This window comes from Schistocerca americana, chromosome 8 (assembly GCF_021461395.2).
Source record: "Schistocerca americana isolate TAMUIC-IGC-003095 chromosome 8, iqSchAmer2.1, whole genome shotgun sequence".
Classification (NCBI taxonomy): Eukaryota; Metazoa; Arthropoda; class Insecta; order Orthoptera; family Acrididae; genus Schistocerca; species Schistocerca americana.
This window is the reverse complement of record NC_060126.1, coordinates 127,290,250-127,306,784: the sequence shown is the minus strand read 5'-3', so window position 1 is coordinate 127,306,784 and position 16,535 is coordinate 127,290,250. Positions and strand designations below refer to the sequence as shown.

Here is a 16,535-nt window from a genome sequence, read left to right as displayed (position 1 = left end):
TTAAGTATTTAATTATATCATCGCTAGTCTCACTGAACTCTTCTGAACTCTACATGTCATGTGCGGTCTGGCGTCTCCTTACCAGGAACAGGTCCCAGGTTCAAACTAGTCAATTCCCTAAAAAACACGCTCAGAGCGTCGTTGCGCGAAAGTAGAAGGGAGACACGACTTAGAACAAACAGACACCACGCAGATTGTTAGTAGAGGCACGTTAGTAATATAGGCCTGTGCATAAGTTCGGAGAGTTTTTGTTTTGCATGTTGGTATTCCGGCGGCTGTGGGTATATATATTGATTGTCATTTTTTTTTTGTAGTTCACTGTTGCTATTTGAGTTTACACATTGTCATTTTGTCATCTGGAGATAGTGAGTGGAGCTGGGGACGCTAGTAAATGGAGTGCCAAGTGGAGAAATCGGAACATTTCCGACATACTCTTCTGCTTGAGTTCAGTGGAGGGATGACAGCTGCGGAGGCAGTCAGAAACATTTTCGCCCTGAGTGGGGATAATGCAATTGGACAGAGCACTGCAAGGAAATGGCTTTCTCATGTTAAGGAGAGTCTTTTGACGTTAATTAGTCACCACTTTCAGTAATACCTTCGGGGCTTGATGAAGATGGTTCAAACGTGGTAATCCACAATGGTCCACGTCAGTGTACTCGAGAAATGGAAAATTCGGTGAACTGTGATCTTTTCACCGTTTTGCGACATCTGCATGCATTGGAGAAGGTTCAAAAATCGGGCGTACGGGTACCACTTGCTCATAGCCAAAATCACAAAAATCAGAGGGTGGCCATGCTCGAGCGGCTCATATAGAACACCGACCATTCCTATCCTCTGTCGTTACTGGTGATGAGAAATGGTGGTTTTATGCTAATATAAGGAAACTAAATGAGTGGTTGAGCCCGTACAAAGCAGCAACTCCCCATACAAAGACCTGAGACCATCTACGAAAGGTAGTGTCAAGTATCTGGTGGAACAGCGGCGGCATGGTGTGCTATGAATTGCTTCCCTCCTGAGGTATAGCCACCACTGCTAACACTTATTGTCAACAACTGAGACGTCTTGCAGAGCCAATCCAAGACCAACGACCATGAAGTCTATGTGAGGTGATGCTGCTCCACGATAATGGCCGCCCGCATTCTGCTAGACTGTAAAAAACGGTATACAGGATTTGGGATGGGAAGTCATTACGCAGCCACCTCATTCACCTGATCTTGCGCCCTGAGATTTTCACCTTTTCCGCTCTCTATCGAACAACCTTCAAGGATCTTCCTTTCCGGATGAAAATGCGCTGCGAACATGGCTCAACGAATTCTCCGCCTCAAAACTGCGCGATTTCTGCAGTCGCGGAATCGAAAAGTTACCTTGACGTTGGCAGACTGTTGTAAATAATGAAGGAGAATATATTATTGATGACTGAAATCTATGTTACGTGTGTCTGTTGTGTTTATAAGAAACTTACGGAAAAACGCTACGGACTTATGCACCAAACCAACAGAAATACGATTCCTTAGGTATAGTTAAGTATTTGTTAAAAAATGACGAAATTCCTCCAGCTGTATTAAGGTGTTGGTTTTATTGGCGAGTAGTTTCGATGTTGTTACAACACCATCTTCAGACCCATACTTGTTGACAACAACCGTATGTGTCTAACACTACTAGTCAGTGCAGAGATAGGCGTGTACCATGCGCAAGGCAGGTAGTAACTAGTAGTCAACAAGTATGGGCCTGAAGATGGTGTTGTAACAACATCGAAACTAGTCGCCAATAAAACCAACACCTTAATACAGCTGGAGGAATTTCGTCATTTTTTAACATATATTATACTAGCTGACGTCCCAAATCGTCCATTTCAATTATGGATATACGAAAAGTTAAGTATTTGGCGGAAATCACAACTAATACGTGTGTCTCGACACGACTGGGTAACAGACTATTACTCTCGTTCTAATATGTCCAAAACCAATGACAACGTGGCCAGGATACTGTGAACTGAACGGTGCAGGGACTGGTAGCTGATCCTAAACATAACTAAATGTGACGTATTGCGCAAATATCTGCGAAGAAGTCGACAACTTCTTGATTATACTATTAGCGACAGGTCACTGGAAACAGTAATTACATTAAAGTACCTATGAGTCACTATCCGGATCGATCTGAAGTTGAATGATAACATGCATGCATAACTCACATATGCTACGTTGGAAGTCAACTGGTGAATCTCAAGGGAATGTAATTCATCAGTGTGCAAGTGGCTTACAGAATACTAGCTCTACAGTCTGGATTATTCGTTCATTGGGAATTCTCTGTGCCACATACAAGCCGTTCGACGGCCAACGTCTTGTAGAACTTCAACCTTGTCCCTCAAGCTGTTTCTTTTTCATACGTTCTTTCTAGTGTCCAATATACATTTTGATTATATTCTTTTTGTCATAGCCTTCATACAGGTTTTTGTCATTATTTTCTCTCCCTTGCCAATTTCTCCATCTCAGAGTTGCACAAACACCCAACGTCCTCAGTTATTTGCTGGATGTGTTTCAACATATGTCTTCTTATACAACTGTTATCCTCTTCGGCTTGCTTTAGGGATTTCTTAACACACGTATTATCTAATATTCCTTTCTCCGACAGTTCTGCGTAGAACCTCTTTTCGTCCCGGTCCACTTAATTTTCATCATGCCTCTGAAATTCCAACTTACTTCTTGTCATACTAATCTAGTTTTACCGATATACGAGTTTCATTATTCTGAGTAAAATGTAAGACTTTATATGATATTTGGCTACGACGCTACATCTCCAGTCCATTGACACCTCATGTCTCTGTGATATTTGTATTTACATACAACTAATTTATTTTGTACATAGAGGTACAAAAAAATAAGAATTGCATCGCTTCATAATAACGTCATGACAAGTTTAAAATAAATCGATCAATTCCGTGACAGTGGACGAACGGTTTTCTACACACTTTATTACGCTCTCCCACACCAGAAGATAGAAACAGTGGACTACCAGCGCATTCTGGCGGAAAACGGCATACAGGAATGTTCTGAGCTGCAGAAGGAGCTAATATAGGACAGTGTGGATTCGAATGGTCCCGATTCTAACGGCAAGTACCAGTAAGAGAACATATTCACTATGTACACTTATTTTCTGTAGTACTTTCGTTTCTTTTCTCGTACACGACATTTTTGTTGTGGACCGCAATAATATGTCTGTAATAAGCTTCTCTTCGGGTGCCACTTGACAGCGCGCAACCCACTTGAACTTCTATGATTATTTTTTTCCAGTTCCCCGTATGCTCAGAGAGCAGGTCAGCTTATTATCTCAGCCTCTGTCTAATGTATCGTAGTAATTGCGTTGACACGTAACGTTAATAAGCTTTGTAGTCAATTTGTGGCATAAGTGAGCACACTACTTCAGGTCATTAACTTTATTGACGTGATTCAGCTTGGTCCATTGTCAGAACACCAGCAAACCCCTTCCCCACTGCCAGCCCCTATTCGTTAAGGAATCAAACTTCCCTGTATGAAAAAGCTTCATACGTCTGATTGCAAATCAGTAAACGAGTTAAGTATTTGACGTTAAGTATGTAAAATCCTTATGGCGGAAGACGCAATAACCTAATTATCTTGGTTTTATTAGATTCGGATTAGATATTCCTAAACTATGTAGCTGCGTGGGATTAGCCGAGCGGTCTGAGTCGCTGCAGTCATGGACTGTGCGGCTGGTACCGGCAGAGGTTCGAGTCCTCCCTCGGGCATGGGTGTGAGTGTTTGTCTTTAGGATAATTGAGGTTAAGTAGTGTCTAAGCTTAGGGACTGATGACCTTAGCAGTTAAGTCTTTTAAGATTTCACACACATTAAAAAAAAAAAAAACAACTATGTAGTGTGCAATGATATAATCTTGTGCGTGTCTTGATCGGTATATATGTATACTGTATGCTATCTGTGTAGCGAGTGTAACAATAAACCATGGTGCCTGATGCTGAAACTTTACTGCGTGAACAGCGAAAATACAATACAGTAAATGATAGAATTTTTTGTTTTAATTATTTTGTGGGGCTGAAAGCTAGAAAAAGCTTAGAATAGTTTGGAATCACGTTTATCTCATTATGAAACACTGCACGAATGTTGTCTGGGTAATATGCGTGTCATGACACACGGGATGATTCAGGTGCCTCTCTCTACCAACAGGTTTTATGTCATCCGCAATGCCTCCAAAAACCATGCGAGAGATTGCCATTTTCTCTCGCTTGCTATGTGCAAACTAGGAGCCCTACGTAAGAAATGAACAGGACCTTTCTGCAGGAAAGCCTTACGGAAAAAATGAACCGGACATTTTTGCAGGAAATTTAATGTAGTTAAATTTTGTACTGGGTTACATTTTGCTGGAGGCCACGGTTTTCGAGTTATTCAAGAACAACATTTTTAAGGCCACTTTTGTACGTTTCTCTTGAATAATTCGAAAACTATAGCCTTTAGCGAAAACGAATTCCGGTACAAAATTTGTATACAGTAAAGTAATTGAACTAAGCTAAACTAAATTTAACTTCACGCAAACTATTAGGCCAATAAAAAATTGTATAGAACCTTTTTGTAGGAAATTTAATTTTGTACTGAGATGCGTTTTTGCCGAGCTATTAAAAAGTGACCTTCAAACCCACCCCCATTCTCACACATAGGATTTCTAGTATGTTGTTCATGGCACTCCCTCCTTCAACTGTACAAAAATTAGTGCTGAACGATTTTCCCACATACGGCGTTCTTTGGTCTTCAATGACTTGCCTTATACGCCATTAGCTTAGCCGGACATTTAGAAATTGTAAAACTGACGTTCGTGTAAATTTTACCTAACAGTTTAGTGAATTTTAACAGCATAAAATAAACAACTACATCGTTGTATTTGTCTGGCCACCTGACTAAAAAAACTGCTGTCTTGTCTTTCGGTTCGAACTGTCAATGCAATTGGTTTTAAGTAACATTTAAAAAAGCCGTTTTCTGTTCATTACCATGACGGTAGCGTTTGAATTAATAAAGTTAACTAAATAGGCGACTATGCTGGTGGCGTAATACCCTCATTAGAGACCAGAAAACGTCGAATATAGGGAATAGTTCGTATAGTCGGAGGCAGAGCCAGGAACAACGTATCAGAAATCCTGACTTGTGAGGGATGAGTGTTGGGGTGGAGGTGCGTTTGAAGATCACTTTTGTGCGTAGCGAAAAGGCATTAGTTCCGTTTTCCAACCTGCACCATGCGAGTAACGAGCAGTCCTCAGTGGCTCGCCATCACAGTTTTCTTTATCTTAAATATCTTTATGACTAATGCCCTTTTAACATATTTATTATTTTATAAATGACATATAAGTACTGCTTGTCTTTCACGATGACTCCGTACTTACACCCTATTATACGTCTTTAGCCATAATTCTATGACGATGTCATTGAATATAGATTATTATTTGATTTAAATTCTCAGGAAGACACTCTTAGCAGTGTTGAAACCAGGTTAATTTGTTAAAAATAGTGACCGAGTGCTGTTATTCTTTCAGTTGTAGGTATTTTAATCCTACTTTCACAATGGACTGTGTCAGAGATCGACCTACGGCGAGTTACTTGCATAACAGCGACGCTCAAGTGAATCATTGCTGAAATAATCAACAATAACATTTCTTCACTCGAAACTTAGGGCCTAACACCACCGTGTTTGACGTATAAAACTTTCTCCTAATGTTTCATCTCCGACTGCAGGAGACATCTTCAGAGGCCGCTTTACCTTTGAAGATATCTCCCGCAGTCGAAAATGTAACGCTAGGGGAAAGTCTTATACGTCGAATGTGGTGTCACCGCCAGACACCACACTTGCTAGGTGGAGTATACGTCGGACCCGCGTGTCGCCACTATCAGTGATTGCAGGCCGAGCGCCGCCAAACGGCAGGTCTAGTCTAGAGAGACTCCCTAGCACTCGCCCCAGGTGTACAGCCGACTTTGCTAGCGAGGGTTCACTGTCTACATACGCTCTCATTTGCAGAGACTACAGTTCAGCATAGCCTTCAGTTACGTCATTTGCTACGACCTAGCAAGGCGCCATATTCAGTTACTATATTCTGAACAGATAATATTGTGAATCAAGAGCGGCGTTCATCATTAATGGATTAAAGTTAAACATCAACTAATTACGTCCGCTTTCTGAATTCTAATTCCTTGTCATGTTCCAGACCTCACATCAGTATAGTTCTTCCCTCCTCACGCCAGCCTGCATGAGCTAAAACGCGTGCATTTCGGCCTCTACTTGTAACACTGTGTTGGCTCTTCTGCCAACACCACATCGAACATTACCTATGAGTCCAAGTTTCAAGTGAATTCGGGACCGACCTTGAAAGCTTACGTTGGATAATCAACAATGACATTTTGATGAGGAGGGAATCCTTGCTATTTAGTGTACTGCTAGAGGGCGTAATCAGTTAATAGTGTGACAGTCGCAAGTCTCCTGTGCGATTCTGTGCCGGAAACTGAAGCCGGTAATATGCCGGTTGTCAACCTACAGGTGGCAGCGTGGACAACCTGATGTTGCTGAACGGCATGAGCGGCGGCGGATCGCTGCTGCGGCCACACAGCTCGATGAGCGGCGGCGCGCACCACCACCACCACCATCACCACCACCACCACCAGCAGCCGCACCAGAGCCAGCACCGGTTCGCCAACGGGAGCGGCTCGCTGCTGCGGCACGCCAACGGCTACCACCACCCGCACCCGCACCACTACGCGCCGGCGGGCCCGCCGCCCCCGGGCCCGCCCCTGGTGCTGGCGACGCTGCCCGGCAGGCCGAAGCAGGCCAAGGCGAAGGCGGGCGGCGGCAAGGTGGTGCTGCAGCCGGTGCCGCTGCTGGCGCCGGTGGCCGCGCCGCACCACCCGGGCACCGGCCGCCGCCGCCACGCGCCCCCGCCCGGCCCGGGCCCCGTCGTGCTGCCCGTCGAGGAGCCCGTCTACATGCCGTCGGCGCGGCCCATGAGCCCCGTCGCCTCCTTCCAGCCGGCGCACTTCCCGCACGAGGCGTACCTCATGCAGCAGTACGCCACCGTCGAGCACCCGGGCCGGCACGCCAAGAAGAAGGCGGCCAAGCACAAGGGCGCGGGGCCCGTGGTGGCGCCGCCGCCCGCCGTCCTGCCGGTCCCCGTGTCGATGCCCGTGCAGCCGCCGCCCCCGCACGTGCTCGTCAACGGTGGAGGGGTGAGTTCCTGCTGTCCTTCTCATTCCGTGGCGCGCTACAGCCGGCCTCAGTCCGTAGTCTTCGTACAAAGCGCGTGGGATCATATACTGAAACCAACATGGCGATCAGTTGGCTAGTGGCTGCATCTATTTACAGGTGGCTCCTGGAATGCTGTTCTTTTATTTTATTCAAGTTGAGCACACGGCGTTGCCTGGATATTCATTTATTCCATTCTCCAGTCCTTCTCCTTCTCCCCCCCCCCCCCTCTCTCCATCATTAACCATGGAGAGATAGAGAAAGGGTGGCGGGGGAGGGGGGGGGGAGAGAAGGAGATGGACTGGAGAATGGAATAAATTAATATCCAGGCAACCCCTTCACTTTCCACCTCCATTCCATCCCTCTGTGCAGCTCTTCAACCCCTCACTCTTTGTCCATTCCCTCCTGCCCCTCTCCAATTCCTCCTGCTCCCTCTCTGTGCCCAACTGCACCTACCCCGTGTGCTTCGTTCCCCACTGTCCATCTCCCGCTATCTTCTCCTCCCACCTCTCTCTGTCCATCTCCTCCAGCCCCTCTCTCCATGTTCATGTCCTCAGTTTTCCTTTCTCTATCTTTCGGCCCATCTCTTCCTCTTCTTAAAAGACATCATAATCACTGTTGACTGTATAAAATATTTATTGTTACTATCGCAATTTTCAAGTAACACTGCAAAGTTAGCTGGAAGCGAGGTGTAGCAAAGCTAATGCAGTGAGCGCTCAGCTACGATCTACTCTCTTCTGCAAGAAGGAAGTCAGTACCAATACTAAGTTATGTGTGCACCGTTCAATCGACCAACTTTGTTGTATGGAAGCGAAAGCTGGGTGGATTCAGGTTACCTTATCAATAAGGTTGAGATTAAGGATATGAAAGTAGCTAGGATGATTGCAAGTACTAGTAGATGGGAACAATGGCAGGAGGGTGTCCACAATGAGGAAATCAAAGAAAAACTGGGAATGAACTCTATAGATGTAGCAGTCAGGGCGAACAGGCTTAGATGGTGGGGCATGTTACACGTATGGGAGAAGCAAGGTTACCCAAGAGACTCATGGGTTCAGCAGTAGAGGGTAGGAGGAGTCGGGGTAGACCAAGGAGAAGGTACCTGGATTCGGTTAAGAACGATTTTGAAGTAATGGGCTTAACATCAGAAGAGGCATCAATGTTAACACTGAATAGGGGATCATGGAGGAATTTTATAAGGGGGGCTATGCTCCAGACTGAACGCTGAAAGGCATAATCAGTCTTAAATGATGATGATGATGATGACTGCAAAGTTAAATTCTGTCAGAATATAAAACTATCTGACTTGAGTTCATGTCGTCGTCAAAGTGCAGCCTTTTGACTGTGAGAGTCCCACAAGATCCAATCATTATGACACTTGTTACATCGTAATATGTTGTTAAATATATATTGAACTGTCGATGTTACCATCATTCTAATAATCTATCACACATACAAGTTCTCCTGCACTGACAACATGTGGAGCTAAGTCAGTTGGCGTGAAAATGTATGACTGTGAATCCCAACCATGAGAAGTTAATCTTCCACTTCTCTTCCTCTGACCATTTCCTCTTCCCCACCTCTGTCTGTTCATCTCCTCCTTTCCTCTCTCTCTGTTCCTCCCCCTGTCTCTGTCCCCTTCCTCTTCTTTCATTTCTCTGTCCATCCACTCCACACCCCTTTCTCTGTTCATTCCACTCTTCACCTCTTCCTCTGTCCTCATCCTCCTATCTGTGCAAATCTATTTCTTCCCCTCACTCTCTGTCCATCCCCTCCTTTTCCTTTCTCCCCCACGTTAACGGTCTCACCCCCACAGTACTTTTTTCCATATCATATTTGTGTAGCAAATTTGATCAAAATAGTTCCAGCACTTTAGGAGGAGATTTTTGTCATGGCTTTGCCTGTGTACATACATGTTTAAATAGGATAACTATATTTCTCACGTATATTTAACGTATTTCAGACACATTTGCACACACATTTCACCTGTATCTCTAGTAATCCTGGAAAGTTTAATTTTCATGGGAGTCAATATTTATGACATTGTATTGCCAGAACTGTGTGCCGTACAACGATATAACTTTTCAGGTATATACAGTGATATGTGTGGCTACCGTCTGTCTAATTTATTGTCAGTATAAAGAAATAATAACTTAAACATCAAGCATGATGCAGCAGTTTGTTTACACACCTCAGTGTTTCTGGCATGGTCATCCACAGTAAGTGCAAATATGCCTCACCTGTGCAGCCTGTGGAAGGAGGCTGCTCATAATCTCTACAAACAACATTGATGGTGACTGTTTCCTGCCGCCTCACCATAGGGATTCTCTGTAGCCCACAGGTGAGTGGTGAGGGGGTTGATGATATCTTTATAAATGATACCTTCATAAAAGTAGCTTCATTTGCAAGTAGGATGGGTGACAGAAATCCCAGCAACAGTGGCCAAACTGTCATCACAGAGACAAATCCATAGGTAATAAGGCCTGCAAGTGTTGCAAATCGTACAGATAGTTGCAGTTCTCATGGAGAATGATGCACATACTGATGGACCACCTGCCGAGTCCTGATACCAGGATTCACTGTGAACAATCTTTTCTCTCTACCATCATGCGGCTGTATCTCCAATCAAACACGTTAATGGCCGTATGACCATATGACCTTTTTGGTTCCTTATCCTGTTTGGGATCATCGTTTCATGCTGTTTGTCCTCATTCAGTAACTACCGCTACATATCTCATAAAAATAAGCTGGACGTTAGATCTAAAACCCTATGAGTGGCAAAGAGATGACAATTTTAACATCTACCTCACTACAAGGGCTTTTCTCTACAATCAACATTTTATAATGTATGCGTTAGCCTTTTTTGTACTGATATTGTTTTGGTATCTGTACTGGATTAAGGAACAGTCATAAAACAAATATAGAAAAGAAAGCGGTCGGATGCCAATATAAACTTCGTAAACTATCGGTGGGTATGCAGTTCTCTGTGACTCTGTCCAAACAAACGTGGGGAGGCCCAAAGGTAGCGACAGAGAACCATGTCACCTCATCCGAAAGCGTCATTGGATATGTAGGGACTTGTGATCAGCACACCATTCTCCCAGCATTGCCAGCTTTTGCGACCAGAGCCACTACTTCTCAGTCAAGTAACTCCTTAAATGGTCTCACAAGAGCTGAGTGCACCCCACTTGCCAAAAGCGCTCGACAGGCCTGAATGGCCACCCATCCAAGTGCTAGCCACGCCCGACAGTATTTAACTTCCGTGGTCTGATGGGTACCAATTTTACCACTGCGGCTAGAACATTGGCTGTATGTCAGTCCACAAAACTCCCGACTGGTGTGGTACGCCCTGGCCTAAGAGCCTAACGCCTTTAGACAGAAATTATTATTCGTTCTGCTAACACCAGGCATATAAGTAACGTGCACGTCTTCTTTTTTTCACTATTGTAACTGTTGATGTTGGGGGAAAGCTACCTGAAAATACAAATAGATATCTGATAACATCCCAAATGAAGAAGATGGTCAGCTATGGTGTGGGCCCAGTCGTTGCGATTTTGAAGCAGGGTGGAGTGCTGAAATGCCGCAGGGCTAGTTCATACCTCGCCAATAATTTAGTACTATGACAGACAAGCAGATACGTTTTCAGACACTATATAATTGATGGACATATGTCAGCTGCTGTAGATATCCTGCTGTGAGATGATTCTCAAAACGAGATCGAATGAAACAAAATGTCTCACAACAATGAGTATTGTGGCAGAGCTGGAACAAATCAAAATGAAAAGAAGAAGAAAAGAGAATAAGAATGTATTGTTGGAGATATTTGCATGGGCCCTGCAATGTTTTTCTTAGAAAATTCACAGTTGATTACCGGAAATAATTTTTTTCTACACAAAGAAAGTCGAAAACTCGCCTCGTTTCTTGCTACAACTGTGCGAGCAGGAATCCACTAAGTAGTATTCATTACAGAATATTTGAAAAACCAGAACTCTAACTGGATGAAGTTTTAAACCACTCTCGACTAGGAAAGGCAACTGCACACAGAATATTTCGTATTAAACAAGCACTTGTGCATAACATGATTATACAGTAACGAATTTGACTGTCGCAACATCAAGCTCCACTGATGAGCTCCACTATACTAATTAGACAGTAAATAAATGATCGGTGCACGTCTGTCTGTCTACTATATGCTTTGCTGGATTGAGTTGTTACCAAAGAGTCCGCTGTATCATTTTGCTAAACTACTCACCTAAATTATTTTGTCCGAAAACGTTAAGTTACAAAATCAATCACCACTCACCATCGCCGGCCGTTGTGGCCAAGCGGTTCTAGGCGCTTTAGTCCGGAACCGCGCGACTGCTAAGGTCGCAGGTTCGAATCGTGCTTTGGGCATGGATGTGTGTGATGTCCTTAGGTTAGTTAGGTTTAAGTAGTTCTAAGTTCTAGGGGACTGACGACCTCAGATGTTAAGTCCCATAGTGCCCAGAGCCATTTTTTTGAACCACTCAGCATCCCGTAGGTGGAGACAGAGTCGGCGTCAGTGACCTAACGACCAGCGGCACGGTTATAGAGTGCTGTTATGCACGTGGCACTAATGGCCAAAGAGCGGTTGGGCGAAAGATAACGAAGTTTGAACTACAGAATAAGCCTACAATGAAACAGCTACCAGAAACCACTTATAAAAGAGTCTCGCACAACTAGCGCTATTAGCGGATTTATATGTTACTACTGATTGTTGTTGCCGTTCGTCGGATGGTTGTGTGTCAGTGCAATGTACGTTTCATTGCAGTGCAGTATCGGGAATAAAGCTGTGTTTTTGTAAAATGCCTTGTCCAGTTCGGGAGATAGTTAAGTTAAGTTAAGGCGTGTAATCGTTGTCAGTCGTCTGAAGAAACACGTCAAGTGATCGTAGAAAAATTTGCGAATACCAGTATCCCAGTGAAGAGCAGAATGCGATATTTAGCTAGAAAAGTACGGCACACTACAGATTCGGTGCCAAATGCAAAACGAAAAATACTCCACAGGCCATTGCCGCTACTGAAAATTATGCCAGTCGAAAAAATCAGTATTCAAGTTAGCCCAAAAAATCTGGTGTTAAATACATATCTTGTCATAAAATTCTTCATGAATAAAAATGCTCTTACCTCCTTTTTAAGAGTCAGTCTTCACTTCTTCTGATCCGATCACATAAGTGTAGAAAAGAGAGGCAGTATCGGCGGTAGTTGAAAGATATATACCACATAAATTAATAAGTGATGGTACTGATCCCCCATGCTACACAAAACGGGTCAGGTCGTTGTTGCAGAAGCAACGAAAGAGGAATGCCAAATTTAAAAGAACGCGAATTCCCCAAGCTTGGCAAAGTTTGGAGAAGTTCGAAATACAGCGCGTGCTTCAATGCGAGATGATTTTAATAATTTCCATAACGAAACTATGTCTCGGAATCAGGGAGAAAACGAAGAGATTCTGGTCATATATAAAGCACACCAGTGGCAAGACTCAATCAATACCTTCACTGCACAATAGCAACGGTGAAGTCACTGATGACAGTGCCACTAAAGCAGAGTTATTAAACGCCGTTTTCCGAAACTCCTACCAAAGAAGACAAAGTAAATATTCCTGAATTACAGTCAAGAACAACTGCGAAGATAAGAAACATAGAAGTAGATATCCTCGTTGTGGCAAAGGAAAGTCCTCCGGTCCAGATTGTATACCAGTCAAGTTTCCTTTCAGAATATGCTGATACAATAGCTCCCTATTTAGCAATCATATACAACAACCCGCTCACAGAAAATTCCGTACCTAAATTGCTCAAGTCACACCATTACCCAAAAAGGGAAATAGGACTAATCCGCTGAATTACAGGCCCATATCACTAACGTCGATTTGCAGTAGAGTTTTGGAACATATGCTGTGTTCGAACATTATGAATTACCTCGAAGAAAACGATTTATTGACACATAGTCAGCACGATTCCAGAAAACATCGTTCTTGTGAAACACAACTAGCTCTTTATACTCATGAAGTAATAAATGCTATCGACAGGGGATGTCAAATTGATTCCATATTTTTAGATTCCCAGAAGGCTTTCGACAACGTTCCTCACAAGCGTCTTCTAACCAAACTGCGTGCCTGGAGAGTATCGCCTCAGTTGTGCGGCTGGAGTTCAAAAAATGGTTCAAATGGCTCTGAGCACTATGGGACTCAACTGCTGAGGTCATTAGTCCCCTAGAACTTAGAACTAGTTAAACCTAACTAACCTAAGGACATGACAAACATCCATGCCCGAGGCAGGATTTGAACCTGCGACCGTAGCGCGGTTCCAGACTGCAGCGCCTTTAACCGCACGGCCTCTTCGGCCGGCGCGGCTGGAGTCATGATATCCTGTTAGAAAGGTCACAGTTCGTAGTAATAGAGGGAAAGTCATCGAGTAAAACAGAAGTAATATCTGGTGTTCCCTAAGGAAGTGTTATAGGCCCTCAATTATTCCTGATATATATTAAGGACATAGGAGACAATCTGAGTAGCCCTCTTAGATTGTTTGCAGATGATGCTGTCATTTACCGTCGTATAAAGTCATCAGATAACCGTAACAAATTGCAAAATGATTTATATAGGATATCTGTGTCGTGCGAAAAGTGGCAATTGACCCTGAATAAAGAAGAGTGTGAAGTTATTCACATGAGTACTAAAGGAAAATTCGATTACGTGATAAGACACACAAATCTGAAGGCTGTAAATTCAACTAAATACATAGGGATTTCAATTAGAAATAACCTAAATCGGAACGATCACATAGGTATGTTGTGGGTAGAGCAAACCAAAGACGGCGATTCATTGACAGAACACTTAGAAGGTCCAACAGGTCCACTAAAGTGACTGCTTACACTACACTTGTCCACACTTGTCCACCCTATTCTGGAGTACTGCTGTGCGGCGTGGGATCCGCGTCAGGTGGGATTGACGGATGACATCGAAAAAGTTCAAAGAAGGGCCGCTCGTTTAGTATAATTGCGAAATAGGGAAGTTCGAGCCACAGACATGATGCTTGAGTTGCAGTGGCAATCACTAAAACAAAGGCGTTTTTCGTTGCGACGGGATCTTCTCATGAAATTTCAATCACCAGTTTTGTCCTCCGATTGCGAAAACATTCTATTCGAACCCACCTACATAGGAAGAAATGATCATCACGATGAAATAAGAGAAATCAGTACTCCCACAGAAAAATTTAAGTGCTCGTTTTTCTCGCGCGCCGTTCGGGAGTTGAACGGTAGAGAGATAGCTTGAAGGTGGTTCACTGAAACCTCTGCCAGACACTTTATTGTGAATAGCAGAGTAGTCACGTAGATGTAGAGTTTGAATGAAACCAGACAGTCTCATAACTGTGCATAAACTGAAGGAGGCAGACAAAGGGAAACGAATTGATTATTGAAACAGGCTTCTTAAATACATTGTTCGTCGACAGGTAGACGAGACGTCCTATTTCATGTCAGACTAGGCATTGTTTCTTTTATCGCGGCATGTCAGTTAGTGTAGCACTGGATGGCGATGATTCCGAGATATTTGAGAGTCCACTCCACGATATGAAAATTGGTGCATCCTGTGCAGTTTCCGGTAATCGTAGAGTGAGATCAGTAGTTTTTTACCGGACCATCATTACTCATATATATATATCTCGCGACCACCGAAGAGTTCTGTGCACAATTAACTGACAGTGAAAAATAATACAGTTCCTTCCAACGAGACAGAGCTACTTTTCACACATGGGACGTTTCACTGACTCGTGCTCATGCAGCTTTCACAAATGAACGAGCTGTGAGCGGTGGAAAGTAACCTCCACGTTCCCCAGAGCTGTGCACGCGCACTCCTTTTTCCCTTTCCGGCTACTAGAAGGAGAGAGTTTATGCAACTAATCTTCACAATACTGATGGACTGAAGGTGAACATTTCACGGGAAATTAAAGCAATTGGTAAAACCCCTCGATGCCCAGCGTGGCCATTTCGCATTCTGTGTAACAACAATGTTAATAAATGCAAAATTTAAATTACGTATCACTCATAAAATTTAATTCCAGCGTAACGGTAGTTTCTGGAGCAGTTCATCTATGGGTTTGATTTTACAATACTCACCCTGTAGTTGACATAGCTGGAAACCGAAATACACGAAGCACTAGATAATCGGAAAGCAGTAGACGGTGTTGTTATTAGCGCAGCCCTCAACCCTGCCGAATCACGGCGAGACGTGGACTATGCGAGACGTTCGAATCATTCTGGAGATACTGACTCACGCATCCAGTGTTACTAAAAATTGGTCTTACGGTAGTGGCATTGGGTTTCATCGAGTTGACAGCAACCCATAAATGGTCTCTTTGATTCAGGTCAGGTGATGGAGGAAAGGGGGCGTCGGCAAATCAACCCACCTGCGTGTAATCAAAGAGCAATCACATGTCACGTTGTTCTGGTGAGCCGTATTGAAGTCAGGGCACTATAATTCCAAAAAGCCGTACAAATTGTCTGAAAGGATGTCCACATAAAGTGTACCTACTATTGCTCCATGCAGCCGGACAAACGGACCTACTTGCAACCATTTTAGCAGAGCCCAGATCGCGTAATGGCAGCACCTCATGCCAGGACACGAGCATTCATACCTTCATTGACCATAGACCGCATTCTCACGCGCCCATCAGCTAGATACAACTGAAACCGGGAGTCATCTGACCATCTATACGCCACAACCGTTTGACGGCCGAGTTACAACATTCGCGAGCCCGTGCCTATGCCACAGAGAGAAAAAAAGCAGCTCTATGATATTACAGCTGACATGGGAAACCAGTGCCAAGCAAAGCAGGAAAAGCTGAAAGGCGACAGGAATATATAGTCGGGCTGTACAAGGGAAATGAACTTGAAGGCAATAATATAGAAATAGAAGAAGTGGTCAGATGGGAGATATGATACTGCGAGAAGGATTTGACGGTGCACTGAAAGAACTAAGCCGAACCAAGGCCCCTGGAGTAGAAGACATTCCCTCGGAACTGCTGATATCCATGGGAGAGTCAGCCACGACAAAATTCTTCCACCCCGTGTGCAAGATATGAGACAAGCGAAGTACCTTCGGACTTCATGAAGAGTGTAGTAATTCCAAAATCAAAGCAACCAAGCGCCGACGTGTGTACTATTACTGAACTATCAACTTAGTAAGTCGGGGAAAATGCTGATACGGATTATTTACAGAAGCGTGGAAAAATTGCTAGAAGCCGATCTCGTGGAAGATCAGTTTGGATTTCGAAGAA

At 43.9% G+C, this 16,535-nt stretch overlaps 1 protein-coding gene across 1 annotated transcript in view; it reads left to right on the top strand.

The window, feature by feature from the left end:
* The window catches only part of LOC124545623, a 108,891-nt gene that overhangs the window by 52,171 nt on the left and 40,185 nt on the right, over positions 1–16,535 (top strand). Inside the window, exons 4-5 of the mRNA XM_047124570.1 lie at positions 6,548–6,876; positions 6,925–7,230. Coding sequence (XP_046980526.1) covers positions 6,548–6,876; positions 6,925–7,230 — 635 coding nt within the window. The remainder of the gene's footprint in view (positions 1–6,547; positions 6,877–6,924; positions 7,231–16,535) is intronic.